Source organism: Triticum aestivum, chromosome 7D (genome assembly GCF_018294505.1).
Source record: "Triticum aestivum cultivar Chinese Spring chromosome 7D, IWGSC CS RefSeq v2.1, whole genome shotgun sequence".
In the NCBI taxonomy this organism is placed as follows: domain Eukaryota; kingdom Viridiplantae; phylum Streptophyta; class Magnoliopsida; order Poales; family Poaceae; genus Triticum; species Triticum aestivum.
In genome coordinates this window covers 605,544,604-605,560,574 of record NC_057814.1, presented here as the reverse complement: position 1 = coordinate 605,560,574, position 15,971 = coordinate 605,544,604, and the positions used below count along the sequence as shown (strand labels likewise).

The following is a 15,971-nucleotide window of genomic DNA, read 5'->3' as shown; positions in this document are numbered from 1 at the left end:
ATCTTGGTGTAGGGCCCGAATGAGTTGCCATTTGATATTTTGATATAGTTATGCGACTTGTGAGAGAAAAAAGCACTACCTGTCTGTCTTGAGTTGAGCGATAAAGGCAATATCTATCTCTTAAGCTATTATTTTGTATCCTACTATCTGTCGACATCTGGACCAGAGCGCTGCTATCACAAGTAAATGTTGATTTCTTAACGATGTTGCCAAACCCAAATGGAGAACCGTTGTGCACCCTGCATTTTGTCGACATGCTGCATTTTGTCCAGCTGAAACAGCGACACAAAGTAGGTGGGAGATGAAATAAAATTTGATTTGGCCGCTGCGTTGGATGTCAAAGCTGAAATAATGCAGTGACAATGGCTGATGCGACCCGAGCGTGTGAATGTGAGGGGCGCTGTGCAAGTGTTCTTAAACCCGCCGGCCTGAGCTAGCTACCTAGCTGAGCATCCAATTTTCGCCTTACTCACACACCACCACCCGGGGAATCCCAAGCTAGAAGAGGTCGTCGTCCTGCACGTCCTGCCGTGCGCTCCATCAAAGGTTCGCAACTATCATCTATCGTCCTGATTTTTATTTATTTATTTAATTTGCGAGTTATTCTCTTGTCCTGATAGACTAGTAGTTGTATCGCGTAATCATCTTTTATTGGGATGTAATCCTCGATAAAAGGAAGCACCTAGTCACCAAGTTTCCATGTATCAGTCGATTTTCACAGCCTAGTACTATTCATCTTGTTCCCCTCCAGCCCCTGCTTAACTGCCTACCGGCTACCACCGCTGTGCGCCACCCTGTCCTCTCCGAGCCGCCTCTCCTGCCGTGCCACAACTGTTCCGGCCATCCCTCTAAGCCCCACCCTTCTCATGCGCCTGCGAGCACCCGTCAACCCTCTTCCTATGCACCGCATGGCACCGGCAACGATGCGGCTAACCAACCGATGCTTAGCAAATCCGCAAAGAATATCTCTTTTGAGTTGAGTCTTCTTGTTAGGCTTGTTACCTTATGTATTGTTTTGCTGTTTTTTCACATATTTTTAAAAACTAGAGGTATAATCTTTTTTTCCCGTGAAGTTTCAAATATTAATTTCGTATGTAGTTATGTACCATGCTCAGACTAGCACTTTGCTTCCAAGTACTACGAGTTAGGGGGTATTTGGTTGGGCTAACTTCAGCTTTTGCATTTTGGCTTGTAAGCCAAAAAATATTCACCTATTTTATGGGCTTTTGGCTTATACCATCATGTGCAAAACCCAAACAACATTGCCACGTACGCATAGGACAGTTCCCATCCAATATTTGTACGATATCCCACATGGCACCGTTCATGCGCAAGGCTAAGCTGCAACTGGCCGTTGGATTAGCCATCGTACCACTATGGCCCCACAACACGTCTTATATGAAGTGCTTCCGATAACCAAAAGCCTGAAATTGGTACTTAGACTTGGTCTTCCGTCCTTATTTTACTAGTAGTTTTTATCAAATAATCATCAGTTTTTGACTTGTTATCCGCGAAAAGAGGGAACACTCATCCGTCAGCTGCCTGAAAAAGTATTTATGGATAAGTCATGTTATTCCTTCGTGTGTGGCTACTGTTCATCTTTCCCCCCTCCCATTCTACCCGCTCTCTAGCCCATGCATAGCTGCCTACCGCCGCCGTTCCGGCCACCCCCCTAAGCCACACACTTCTGCTGTGCTGGCAAGCACCCTTGCAGCCGTCAATCCTCTTCATATCTTCTGCTGGTGATGACGCGGGTAGACAATATATGCTTAGCAAATCCGCAAAAAAGTAATCTCTCTTGGCTTGTGTCTTCCAGTTAGGCTTGTTACCATATGTACTGCCTTTTAGTTTTTTCTTCACACATTTTCAAAAAATAGAGCTATGTTTTTTTTCATGAAGTTTTAAATATTAGGTTCATATGTAGTTATGTACCCATGTTTGGACTTGCACTTTGCAACGAAGTACTATGAGTTGGTGGGTATTTGGCTACGTTTAACTTTGGCTTATAAGCAAAAAGGACACCTACGATGGTATTAAGCAAAAAAAAAACCTATGATTGTATAATCCAAAATTCCATAAATAGGTGTTTTCCCGGGCTTTTAAGCCAAGTGCAAAACCAAAGTTAAGCCCAACCGAACACCCCTTAGTGTGCTTATCTTCTTCGGTGAGCATATAATACAAACATGTTTACAAAAATAAAACGCTAATTTATGACCACTTTCCATTTTTACCCTTAAAACCCAATTGGTGAAAAAATGGTCTATCTGTATTGGAAGTTACCGAGTAAAAGTGACGTAGTATGCACTAATGTAGGTTTGTAATTTTTTGGAGCTTATGTTGAAAATGCATGTCTGTCCTTTTGCAGGAAACATAAACCTAATGGGTCTCTCCATGCTTGTTCTACCAGTGCTCTTGGGGTTGTTCTATGGAGCAAGTGACATTAATTGCTCAACAGTTCATGGTAACACCACGGATCATCGTTCACTGCTTGATTTCAAAGGGGCCATCAGAGCGGACCCAAGAGGAGCCTTGCGCTCTTGGAATGAGAACATCCACTATTGTATGTGGTCGGGCATCAAGTGCAGCACAATGCACCCAGAACGTGTTACAGTGCTAAACCTTGCCAACTTGAGCTTGACAGGCCAAATCACACCCTCTCTAGGAAATCTAACCTTCCTTTGGGAACTTACACTATCCAACAATCTCTTCTCTGGCCAGTTGCCCCCTCTCAATCGTCTTATAAGATTAGAGTCCCTTTACTTACAAAACAACTTGTTGCAGGGGAACATTCCGAATGCACTTACAAATTGTTCCAAACTCCGTTTACTAGACCTCTCTTCTAACATGCTAGTGGGTTCGATTCCTGGAAATATAGGTTCCCTCTACAATCTAGTGGGAATTGACCTTTCCAATAATAGCCTCACAGGAAACATTCCACCAACCTTCGGCAACAACACATACTTAAAAGAGCTACGACTTACCCACAATCAACTCAAAGGAAGCATTCCTGAAGATCTTGGGAAATTGCCGAATATGGGGGAGAATCGGGCAGTGTTTCTCGGTCAGAATAGGCTATCGGGTAGAGTTCCAGCAACATTGTTTAATCTATCCAAGCTTATAATACTGGACCTAAGTATGAATAAGCTAAGGGGAACATTACCATACAATATCGGTAATCTATCTGCCGCGCTTCGGTGGCTAGTTTTGGGTGCAAACAACTTGTCTGGGACAATGCCACCGAGCATTGGGGCCCTAAAGAACCTAACAGTTTTAGATCTTGGAGGAAACAACTTCGTTGGACCAATACCATACTCCGTCGGGAATCTGCCAAAGTTATGGAAGCTTGATCTTTCCGATAATCATTTTGATAGTTGGTAGCACAACGACACTACTGACTGCTAATGACTTATTCATGGTGGCCGAATGAGCCAGGGATGCAGTTTGCTGTGCGAGTGCAATGACCCGACGAGAGCTCTGCACCTTCCTGTTCTTGCATGTCTGTGTCACACTTTCTGTCAGCGGGCGTGGTTGCTCTGTCTGGACTACAGTTTTCTATATATTGCTTCTTTTCCTTAGCGGTTTCCTATATTTTCAGCGGATCCATCCCCATGTATGTAGGGTTTGTGGATGTACGCACCTCATTTGTATTTCTGTCACCTAGATGAATTGAATAAAAGGCTTCTGTTTGGGGAAAAAACAACGTGGCTGCTCCCGGAAATGGTTGTATTGAGGGAGATGATTTGTGGCCCTGAGCCTCGAAGGGTATAAATGATAAGTTCATGGTGCTAACAACGGGGCAAAGTCTCATCCATTGGTGAACCCGAAAAAAAATCCAACAGCAAGACCTGTGGAGGATAATCTTAGGGGCAGTCAAATAAGGTCTGTAGTGTTGGCCCGCTTTGGAGTTGCTCCCGGCCTATAACTTCTAGGTTGTTGTCATGTTCATAATGTGTCCTGGCGTAGCGACGCCTCCTGTATTTTACATTTTTGAGTCGTGACACAAGAAAACACAGTGAATCAAGAAGCTCTTCTCGTACGCGACTAATTTTCTTCCAAACAAAGTGAGTGCTTGTTCAGATTGGTAGGGATGAGAGAGGATTGATGGGGATTTAATCCACTGCAAGTAAAAAGTCCCCTAAATCCGCTCCAATCCCCTTGGGAGGGGATTAACTCAAGAAGGCCTAGATGTGTCTTAGTTCCAAATTGATTTTCTTTGTCCCTTGGGTCTTTCGATTCACCATTTTGTATCCTATCTATTGAGATGCATCACATCTGCAACATCTTAATGCGCTTCATGACTAAGATATATAACTTCTTCAGACTTCCATCAGTTAAATTTGAGAGCGACGGACTCCATGTCGACACTCGTCATGGACGGCAGCAGGAAAACATACATGGACCAATACATGAAGTGCAAGCAAGGGCACAACTAGAGATCTACATTGATGGCACATGTCTTGTATCATCCAATCTAGGCTTCAACGACTCAGATGAAGCACTTATACATCACAACGTGTGATCTTCTCTTGTCGAATGTCATTTCTGATTACCTTAAACTCTCGAGGGTTCCTATCAGAAGGATATAATCATATAATAAATCTTGACCAGAGGGACACACACAACTACGATTAATAAAGCGGTGATTGCTCTTAAACCGAGTAAATTGCACAAAACCACCACTTTGAAGGCTAGGTTTGCAAAAAACACTATGTTACATTTCTCTTGCAAAAAACACCGTATCTTGTGTAATCGTTTTGCAAAAACTACAGATCGGCGGATCCGGCCTTATTAAGTGAGATTATGACAGATGGGTCCCATTTTGCATACGTGGCGTAACAGCTCTAGTTAGACGGCGTTAGACAGGACACGGGGTCCACCTGTCAGTTGGGTCTTCTCCTCCAATCCTTCTTTCTTCCTCTCACCAAAAAGTCCTTTTAGTCAAAAACAAAAATCCTCCACTTTCTCGTTCCCTTTCTCACTCCTCGGAGCGGCCGACAGGCGAGCTCTTCCCCACGGACAGCCTCCTCCGCCGCCGGTCAGATCCTTCGCCGTTGAGCCCGATTGCCACGGGATCCACTGAGGTGAGGTGCTGCAACCACAGCTCCTCCTCTGACTGTTGCTTTTGACCGGGTCAGTTCCACCACGGGATCCACTGAGGTGAGGTGCTGCAGCCGCGAACTCCCTCCTTGGAGCCAAGATCGCCGGCCACGGTGCCCCGACAAGCAGAGGGATTTCGACGACGAGGGTGAGCCCCTGCACGTGCACGTCGTCCCGCCGCATCGTGGGATTTCGGCGACGCCACGGGCTCCTAGAGTAGAGGGCGCTTCCCCGCAGGGCTCCTTGACGATGCCTGAGCGACCACGGCGCCTGCCGGCCCCTGCGGCTCCTCTCCCCTCCCTCTACTCCTCCCTGTCGACCGGATCGGCCCCGAGTCACAGCAGCCCGGGCCACAACGCCACGGGCGAGCGCCATGGATGCCGCCGCCATGCCCGCACAGCCATGCCGCCTGCCGGCGACCATCTCCCTGGCCATCGCCCCAAGCATCGCCGGCTTGCTGCGCCACAGCCACTCCTCCAAGATCTTGACGGCGCGCCCCCTCTCCGGCGACGAGACACAACGTCCGACTGCTTCTCTGCTCGCGTGCTTGGGCCGGCCAGATCCATGGAGCTGATTGCTTTTTTAGTTTTGATTGAAGGGGTGTCCTGAAGGAAATATGCCCTAGAGGCAATAATAAAGTATTATTTATTTCCTTATATCATGATAAATGTTTATTATTCATGCTAGAATTATAATAACCGGAAACATAATACATGTGTGAATATATAGACAAACAGAGTGTCACTAGTATGCCTCTACTTGACTAGCTCATTAATCAAAGATGGTTATGTTTCCTAGCCATAGACATAAGTTGTCATTTGATTAACGAGATCACCTCATTAGGAGAATGACGTGATTGACTTGACCCATTCCGTTAGCTTAGCACCCGATCGTTTAGTATGTTGCTACTGCTTTCTTCATGACTTATACATGTTCCTCTGACTATGAGATTATGCAACTCCCGTTTACCGGAGGAACACTTTGTGTGCTACCAAACGTCACAACGTAAATGGGTGATTATAAAGGTGCTCTACAGGTGTCTCCAAAGGTACTTGTTGGGTTGGCGTATTTCGAGATTAGGATTTGTCACTCCGATTGTCGGAGAGGTATCTCTGGGCCCACTCGGTAATGCACATCACTATAAGCCTTGCAAGCATTGTGACTAATGAGTTAGTTGCGGGATGATGTGTTACGGAACGAGTAAAGAGACTTGCCGGTAACGAGATTGAACTAGGTATCGAGATACCGACGATCAAATCTCGGGCAAGTAACATACCGGTGACAAAGGGAACAACGTATGTTGTTATGCGGTCTGACCGATAAAGATCTTCGTAGAATATGTGGGAGCCAATATGGGCATCCAGGTCCCGCTATTGGTTATTGACCGGAGACGTGTATCGGTCATGTCTACATAGTTCTCGAACCCGTAGGGTCCGCACGCTTAACGTTACGATAACAGTTTTATTGAGTTTTGATGTACCGAAGGAGTTCGGAGTCCCGGATGAGATCGGGGACATGACGAGGAGTCTCGAAATGGCCGAGACGTATAGATCGATATATTGGACGACTATATTCGGACTTCGGAATGGTTCCAAGTGATTCACGTATTTTTCGGAGTACCGGAGAGTTACGGGAATATGTATTGGGCCTTATTGGGCCATACGGGAAAGAAGGAAAAGGGCCTCAAGGGTGGCCGCACCCCTCCCCTTGGTCTGGTCCGAATTGGACTAGGGAAGGGGGGCGCCCCCTTCCTTCCTTCTCTTTTTCCCTTCCTCTTTTCCTATTCCATATGGGAGGTGGAATCCTACTAGGACTAGAGAGTCCTAGTAGGACTCCACACTTGGTGCGCCCCCTCCTAGGGCCGGCCTCGTCCTCCCTTGCTCCTTTATATACGGGGGCAGGGGGCACCCCAGAGACACAACAATTGATCCTTGAGATCTCTTAGCCGTGTGCGGTGCCCCCCTCCACCAAATTACACCTCGATAATACCGTTGCGGAGCTTAGGCGAAGCCCTGCGTCGGTAGAACATCATCATCGTCACCACGCCGTCGTGCTGACGAAACTCTCCCTCAACACTCGGCTGGATCAGAGTTCGAGGGACGTCATCGAGCTGAACGTGTGTAGAACTCGGAGGTGCCGTGCGTTCGGTACTTGATCGGTCGGATCGTGAAGACGTACGACTACATCAACCGCGTTGTGATAACGCTTCCGCTATCGGTATACGAGGGTACGTGGACAACACTCTCCCCTCTCGTTGCTATGCATCACCATGATCTTGCGTGTGCGTAGGAATATTTTTGAAATTACTACGTTCCCCAACAGTGGTATCAGAGCCTGGTTTTATGCGTTGATGCTATGCACGAGTAGAACACAAGTGAGTTGTGGGCGATATAAGTCATACTGCTTACCAGCATGTCATACTTTGGTTCAGCGGTATTGTGAGATGAAGCGGCCCGGACCGACATTACGCGTACGCTTACGCGAGACTGGTTTCACCGTTCAGAGCACTCGTTGCTTAAAGGTGACTGGCTCGTGTCTGTCTCTCTCACTTTAGTTGAACCGAGTGTGGCTACGCCCGGTCCTTGCGAAGGTTAAAACAACACCAACTTGACAAACTATCGTTGTGGTTTTGATGCGTAGGTAAGAACGGTTCTTGCTAAGCCCGTAGCAGCCACGTAAAATATGCAACAACAAAGTAGAGGACGTCTAACTTGTTTTTGCAGGGCATGTTGTGATGTGATATGGCCAAGACATGATGTGATATAATGTGTTGTATGAGATGATCATGTTTTGTAACCGAGCTATCGGCAACTGGCAGGAGCCATATGGTTGTCGCTTTATTGTATGAGATGCAATCGCCATGTAATAGTTTTACTTTATCACTAAGCGGTAGCGATAGTCGTAAAAGCAATAAGTTGGCGAGACGACAACGATGCTACGATGGAGATCAAGGTGTCGCGCCGGTGACGATGGTGATCATGACGGTGCTTCGGAGATGGAGATCACAAGCACAAGATGATGATGGCCATATCATATCACTTATATTGATTGCATGTGATGTTAATCCTTTATGCATCTTATCTTGCTTTGTTTGACGGTAGCATTATAAGATGATCCTTCACTAAATTATCAAAGTATAAGTGTTCTCCCTGAGTATGCACCGTTGTAAAAGTTCTTCGTGCTGAGACACCACGTGATGATCGGGTGTGATAGGCTCTACGTTCAAATACAATGGGTGCAAAACAGTTGCACACGCGGAATACTCAGGTTAAACTTGACGAGCCTAGCATATAACAGATATGGCCTCGGAACACGGAGACCGAAAGGTTGAGCGTGAATCATATAGTAGATATGATCAACATAGTGATGTTCACCGTTGAAACTACTCCATCTCACGTGATGATCGGACATGGTTTAGTTGATATGGATCACGTGATCACTTAAAGGATTAGAGGGATGTCTATCTAAGTGGGAGTTCTTAAGTAATATGATTAATTGAACTTAAATTTATCATGAACTTAGTCCTGATAGTATTTTACAAATTATGTTGTAGATCAATAGCTCGCGTTGTTGCTTCCCTGTGTTTATTTTTGATATGTTCCTAGAGAAAAATTATGTTGAAAGATGTTAGTAGCAAAGATGCGGATTAGATCCGTGATCTGAGGATTATCCTCATTGCTGCACAGAAAAATTATGTCCTTGATGCACCGCTAGGTAACAGACCTATTGCAGGAGCAGATGCAGACGTTATGAACGTTTGGCTAGCTCAATATGATGACTACTTGATAGTTTAGTGCACCATGCTTAACGGCTTAGAATCGGGACTTCAAAGACGTTTTGAACGTCATGGACCATATGAGATGTTCCAGGAGTTGAAGTTAATATTTCAAGCAAATACCCGAGTTGAGAGATATGAAGTCTCCAACAAGTTCTATAGCTAAAAGATGGAGGAGAATCGCTCAACTAGTGAGCATGTGCTCAGATTTTCTGGGTACTACAATCGCTTGAATCAAGTGGGAGTTAATCTTCCAGATAAAATAGTGATTGACAGAATTCTCTAGTCACCATCACCAAGTTAGTAGAACGTCGTGATGAACTATAGTATGCAAGGGATGACGAAAGTAATTCCCGAGCTCTTCGTGATGCTGAAATCGACGAAGGTAGAAATCAAGAAAAACATCAAGTGTTGATGGTTGACGAGACCACTAGTTTCAAGAAAAGGGCAAAGGGAAGAAGGGGAACTTCAAGAAGAACGGCAAGCAAGTTGCTGCTCAAGTGAAGAAGCCTAAGTCTGGTCCTAAGCCTGAGACTAAGTGCTTCTACTGCAAAGGGACTGGTCACTAGAAGCGGAACTACCCCAACTATTTGGTGGATAAGAAGGATGGCAAAGTGAACAAAGGTATATTTGATATACAGATTATTGATGTGTACTTTACTAGTGTTTATAGCAACCCCTCGGTAATTGATACTGGTTTAGTTGCTAAAAGTAGTAACTCGAAACGGGAGTTGCAGAATAAACAGAGACTAGTAAAAGTGAACAAAGGTATATTTGATATACAGATTATTGATGTGTACTTTACTAGTGTTTATAGCAACCCCTCGGTAATTGATACTGGTTCAGTTGCTAAAGAGTAGTAACTCGAAAACGGGAGTTGCAGAATAAACAGAGACTAGTAAAAGGCGAGGTGACGATGTGTGTTGGAAGTAGTTCCAAGATTGATATGATCATCATCGCACACTCCCTGTACTTTCGGGATTAGTGTTGAAACTAAATAAGTGTTATTTGGTGTTTGCGTTGAGCATGAATATGATTTGATCATGTTTATTGCAATACGGCTATTCATTTAAATTAGAGAACAATTGTTGTTCTGTTTACATGAATAAAACCTTCTATGGTCATACACACCAACGAAAATGGTTTGTTGGATCTCGATCGTAGTGATACACATATTCATAATATTGAAGCCAAAAGATGCAAAGTTAATAATGATAGTGCAACTTATTTGTGGCACTGCCGTTTAGGTCATATTGGTGTAAAGCACATGAAGAAACTCCATACTGATGGGATTTTGGAATCACTTGATTATGAATCACTTGATGCTTACGAACCGTGCCTCATGGGCAAGATGACTAAAATGCCGTTCTCCGGAACTATGGAGAGAGCAACAGATTTGTTGGAAATCATACATACAGATGTATGTGGTCCGATGAATATTGAGGCTCGTAGCAGGTATCATTATTTTCTGACCTTCACAGATGATTTGAGCAGATATGGGTATATCTACTTAATGAAACAAGAGTCTGAAACATTTGAAAAGTTCATATAATTTCAGAGTGAAGTAGAAAATCATCGTAACAAGAAAATAAAGTTTCTACGATCTGATCGTGGAGAAGAGTATTTAAGTTACGAGTTTGGCCTTCAGTTAAAACAATGTGGAATAGTTTCACAAATTCATGCCACCTGGAACACTACAGCATAATGGTGTGTCCGAACGTCATAACCGTACTTTATTGGATATAGTGCAATCTATGATGTCTCTTACCAATTTACCACTAATCGTTTTGGGGGTTATGCATTAGAGACAGTTGCATTCACGTTAAATAGGGCACCATCAAAATCCGTTGAGACGACGCCTTATGAACTGTGGTTTGGCAAGAAACCAAAGTTGTTGTTTCTTAAAATTTTGGGGTTGCGATGCTTATGTGAAAAAGTTTCATCCTGATAAGCTCAAACCTAAATCGGAGAAATGTGTCTTCATAGGATACCCAAAGGAGACAGTTGGGTACACCTTCTATCACAGATCCGAAGGCAAGACATTCGTTGCTAAGTATGGATCCTTTCTAGAGAAGGAGTTTCTCTCGAAAGATGTGAGTGGGAGGAAAGTAGAACTTGATGAGGTAACTGTACCTGCTCCCTTATTGGATCACAGAAATCTGTGACTTCTACACCAATTAGTGAGGAAGTTAATGATGATGATCATGTAACTTCAGATCAAGTTACTACCAAACCTCGTAGGTAAACCAGAGTAAGATCCGCACCAGAGTGGTACGGTAATCCTGTTCTGGAGGTTATGTTACTAGACCATGATGAACCTACGAACTATGAAGAAGCGATGGTGAGCCCAGATTCCGCAAAATGGCTTGAGGCCATGAAATCTGAGATGAGATCCATGTATGAAGAACAAAGTATGGACTTTGATTGACTTGCCCAATGATCGGCGAGCCATTGAGATTAAATGGATCTTCAAGAGGAAGACGGACGCTGATAGTAGTGTCACTATCTACAAAGCTAGAATTGTCGCAAAAAGGTTTTCGACAAGTTCAAGATGTTGACTACGATGAGAGTTTCTCACTCGTATCTATGCTTAAGTCTGTCCGAATCATGTTAGCAATTGCCGCATTTTATGAAATCTGGCAAAGGGATAAACAAAACTGCATTCCTTGATGGGTTTATTAAAGAAGAGTTGTATATGATACAACCAGAAGGTTTTGTCAATCCTAAAGGTGCTAACAAAATATGCAAGCTCCAGCGATCCATCAATGGACTGGTGCAAGCATCTCGGAGTTGGAATATACGCTTTGATAAGTTGATCAAAGCATATAGTTGTATACAGACTTGCGGTGAAGCCTGTATTTACAAGAAAGTGAGTGGGAGCACTACATCATTTCTGATAAGTATATGTGAATGACATATTGTTGATCGGAAATAATGTAGAATTATTCTGCAAACCATAAAGGAGTGTTTGAAAGGAGTTTTTCAAAGAAAGACCTCGGTGAAGCTGCTTACATATTGAGCATCAAGAACTATAGAGATAGATCAAGACGCTTGATAAGTTTTTTCAATGAGTACATACCTTAACAAGATTTTGAAGTAGTTCAAAATACAACAGTCAAAGAAAGAGTTCTTGCCTGTGTTACAAGGTATGAAATTGAGTAAGACTCAAAGCCCGACCACGGCAGAAGATAGAACGAAAATGAAAGTCATTCCCTATGCCTTGGCCATAGGTTCTATAAAGTATGTCATGCTGTGTACCAAATCTATTGTATACCCTACACTGATTTTGGCAAGGGAGTACAATAGTGATCTAGGAGTAGATCACTGGACAGCGGTCAAAATTATCCTTAGTGGAATAAGGAAATGTTTCTCGATTATGGAAGTGACAAAAGGTTCATCGTAAAGGGTTACGTTGATCCAAGTTTTGACACTAAATCTAGATGACTCTAAGTCTCGTTCTAGATACATATTGAAAGTGGGAGCAATTAGCTAGAGTAGCTCCGTGCAGAGCATTGTAGACATAGAAATTTGCAAAATACTTACGGATCTGAATGTGACAGACCCGTTGACTAAAATTATCTCACAAGCAAAACATGATCACACCGTAGTACTCTTTGGGTGTTAATCACATAACGATGTGAACTAGATTACTGACTCTAGTAACCCTTTGGGTGTTGATCACATGACGATGTGAACTATGGGTGTTAATCACAAGGTGATGTGAACTATTGATGTTAAATCACATGGCGATGTGAACTAGATTATTGACTCTAGTGCAAGTGGGAGACTGAAGGAAATATGCCCTAGAGGCAATAATAAAGTATCATTTATTTCCTTATATCATGATAAATGTTTATTATTCATGCTAGAATTGTAATAACCGGAAACATAATACATGTGTGAATATATAGACAAACAGAGTGTCACTAGTATGCCTCTACTTGACTAGCTCATTAATCAAAGATGGTTATGTTTCCTAGCCATAGACATAAGTATCATTTGATTAACGAGATCACCTCATTAGGAGAATGACGTGATTGACTTGACCCATTCCGTTAGCTTAGCACCCGATTGTTTAGTATGTTGCTATTGCTTTCTTCATGACTTATACATGTTCCTCTGACTATGAGATTATGCAACTCCCGTTTACCGGAGGAACACTTTGTGTGCTACCAAACGTCACAACGTAAATGGGTGATTATAAAGGTGCTCTACAGGTGTCTCCAAAGGTACTTGTTGGGTTGGCGTATTTCGAGATTAGGATTTGTCACTCCGATTGTCGGAGAGGTATCTCTGGGCCCACTCGGTAATGCACATCACTATAAGCCTTGCAAGCATTGTGACTAATGAGTTAGTTGCGGGATGATGTGTTACGGAACGAGTAAAGAGACTTGCCGGTAACGAGATTGAACTAGGTATCGAGATACCGACGATCAAATCTCGGGCAAGTAACATACCGGTGACAAAGGGAACAACGTATGTTGTTATGCGGTCTGACCGATAAAGATCTTCGTAGAATATGTGGGAGCCAATATGGGCATCCAGGTCCCGCTATTGGTTATTGACCGGAGACGTGTCTCGGTCATGTCTACATAGTTCTCGAACCCGTAGGGTCCGCACGCTTAATGTTACGATGACAGTTTTATTGAGTTTTGATGTACCGAAGGAGTTCGGAGTCCCGGATGAGATCGGGGACATGACGAGGAGTCTCGAAATGGCCGAGACGTAAAGATCGATATATTGGACGACTATATTCGGACTTCGGAAAGGTTCCAAGTGATTCGGGTATTTTTCGGAGTACCGGAGAGTTACGGGAATACGTATTGGGCCTTATTGGGCCATACGGGAAAGAAGGAAAAGGGCCTCAAGGGTGGCCGCACCCCTCCCCTTGGTCTGGTCCGAATTGGACTAGGGAAGGGGGCGCCCCCTTCCTTCCTTCTCATTTTCCCTTCCTCTTTTCCTATTCCATATGGGAGGTGGAATCCTACTAGGACTAGGGAGTCCTAGTAGGACTCCACACTTGGTGCGCCCCCTCCTAGGGCCGGCTTCCTCCTCCCTTGCTCCTTTATATACGGGGGCAGGGGGACACCCCAGAGACACAACAATTGATCCTTGAGATCTCTTAGCCGTGTGCGGTGCCCCCCTCCACCAAATTACACCTCGATAATACCGTTGCGGAGCTTAGGCGAAGCCCTGCGTCGGTAGAACATCATCATCGTCACCACGCCGTCGTGCTGACGAAACTCTCCCTCAACACTCGGCGGGATCGGAGTTCGAGGGACGTCATCGAGCTGAACGTGTGTAGAACTCGGAGGTGCCGTGCGTTCGGTACTTGATCGGTCGGATCGTGAAGACGTACGACTACATCAACCGCGTTGTGATAACGCTTCCGCTATCGGTCTACGAGGGTACGTGGACAACACTCTCCCCTCTCGTTGCTATGCATCACCATGATCTTGCGTGTGCGTAGGAAATTTTTTGAAATTACTACGTTCCCCAACATGTCCCTGTAAAATTACATGGACTAGTTTGTAAATTTAGACAAATCCATCATCAAACGCCGTCTGAGTGGAGCCGTTACGCCACGTATGCACAAAAGGGACCCGCCTGTCATAATCTCACTTAACAGGGCCAAATTCGCCGATCAGTGATTTTTGCAAAACGATTACACAAGACGTGATGTTTTCTGCAAAAAATACGTAACGTAGTGTTTTCTACAAACCTAGCCTTCAAAATGGTGGTTTTGTGCAATTTACTCCTCTTAAACCCCATGGGACTGAACTATAGCCGACCATCAAACTCAGACTCCACTACTCTATCACCCAGTGAAAACCAAGGAAGAGAAAATGATGTCCGGCCGAGCTAGCAGAGGTGTGTAATATCTCATCTCCCTTCCTGATTAGAGCATCTCCAGCCATTGCCCCCCCAGGGGTGCGTAAAATCGCCGCCTGGGGGCGAACCGGCGCTAAAAATCGACGTGGGGGCTTTAGGGTTCCCATCCGCCGGCCCCAGGATCGCCCCCAGAATGTGTTTTAATAATTTTTTTGAAAAGGAACTCGGCTAAAATTCGGCAAACGGGACAAAGCTTGGCGAACATGACATTACTTAGGTGACCTAAATAGTTTTTTACATAGCAAAGTGAAATACTTAAAAAAGGCCGCAACTACAGGCCGAAGAACGCGCCGAGCGCAGCGAAGTCGCCGCCGTCGCCACCATCACCGTTGTCCTCGTCGTCCTTCTCCTGCTTCACGCGGCCGCCCCTGCTGGACCCCTGCCCGGGGTCGCCCTGGCGTCGTCGTTGCTATCGTTGTCGAGAACGACGACGCATCTCTCGTCGCGGCCACGGTGCCGAGCGGCGAACTACTCTAGGGCGCGACACTGGCGCTCTAGCTCCGTCCGCGCCCAGTCTTCGCGCGCCCACTTCAAGGCCGCCTCGTCGGAGAGCCCCGGCTCCGTCTTCACGGCGGCGAGGCCTGCCTCCGTCTTCACGGAGGCGAGCCCGGTCTCCGTCTTCACGGCGGCGGCGAGCCCTGGCTCTGTCTTCGGCTTGACGAAGCGGGGAGGAGCAGAGGAGAAGGCGCGCCCGCCCTCGTTGATGACGATGCCGGCGCTGCGGGTGCGCCGGCCGAGCGGTGTCTCCGCGGGCTTGGCCTTGACGCTGAACAGTGCTAGCGAACCGAAGGAGGAGGAGGAGCGGGAGGAGGAGGTAGGAGAGGACGCCGTCCTCCTCGGCATCCATTGGCCACCGCTTCGGGCCGGGGCGGCAGGGTACGTCAGCGGCGGGTCGTTGCCGCCCTCGAGGTGCCGGAGAACGGCGTGAAGCGAGCGGCCGGGGGCGCCCCACCACAGGCGGCGCCCCTCGCTGTTCTTGGTGCCCCGCACCACCGGCGCCCCGTTGGTGGATGCCAGCCGTTGCACCTGCCGGTGCTGGAAGTACGCGCCCATGCCTCACGGTTGTTGGTGGCGTACTGCGGGAGGGCCCGTTGATTCTCCGTCAGCGACGCCCGCACGTGGACGACCTCGTCGGCAAAGTAGTCGGCGCGCGCGTTGACGTCGGGCAGCGGGGGGATGGGGACGCCGCCAGCGCTGAGCCTCCACC

The 15,971-nt window shown here is 45.9% G+C and overlaps 1 protein-coding gene across 1 annotated transcript; it reads left to right on the top strand.

Annotated features, from left to right (window-relative positions):
* Positions 1 to 261: 261 nt before the first annotated feature.
* Positions 262 to 4,045, top strand: LOC123167035 (putative receptor-like protein kinase At3g47110). Its single transcript, XM_044584875.1, has 2 exons — positions 262 to 546; positions 2,366 to 4,045. The coding sequence occupies exon 2, from the start codon at positions 2,380 to 2,382 to the stop codon at positions 3,376 to 3,378; it is 999 nt and encodes a 332-aa protein (XP_044440810.1). The 5' UTR covers positions 262 to 546; positions 2,366 to 2,379; the 3' UTR covers positions 3,379 to 4,045.
* The last annotated feature ends 11,926 nt before the right edge of the window (positions 4,046 to 15,971 follow it).

Coding starts and splice junctions, on each gene's coding strand:
- LOC123167035 (XM_044584875.1), top strand. CDS start 2,380: ATGGGTCTCTCCATGCTTGTTCTACCAGTGCTCTTGGGGTTGTTCTAT.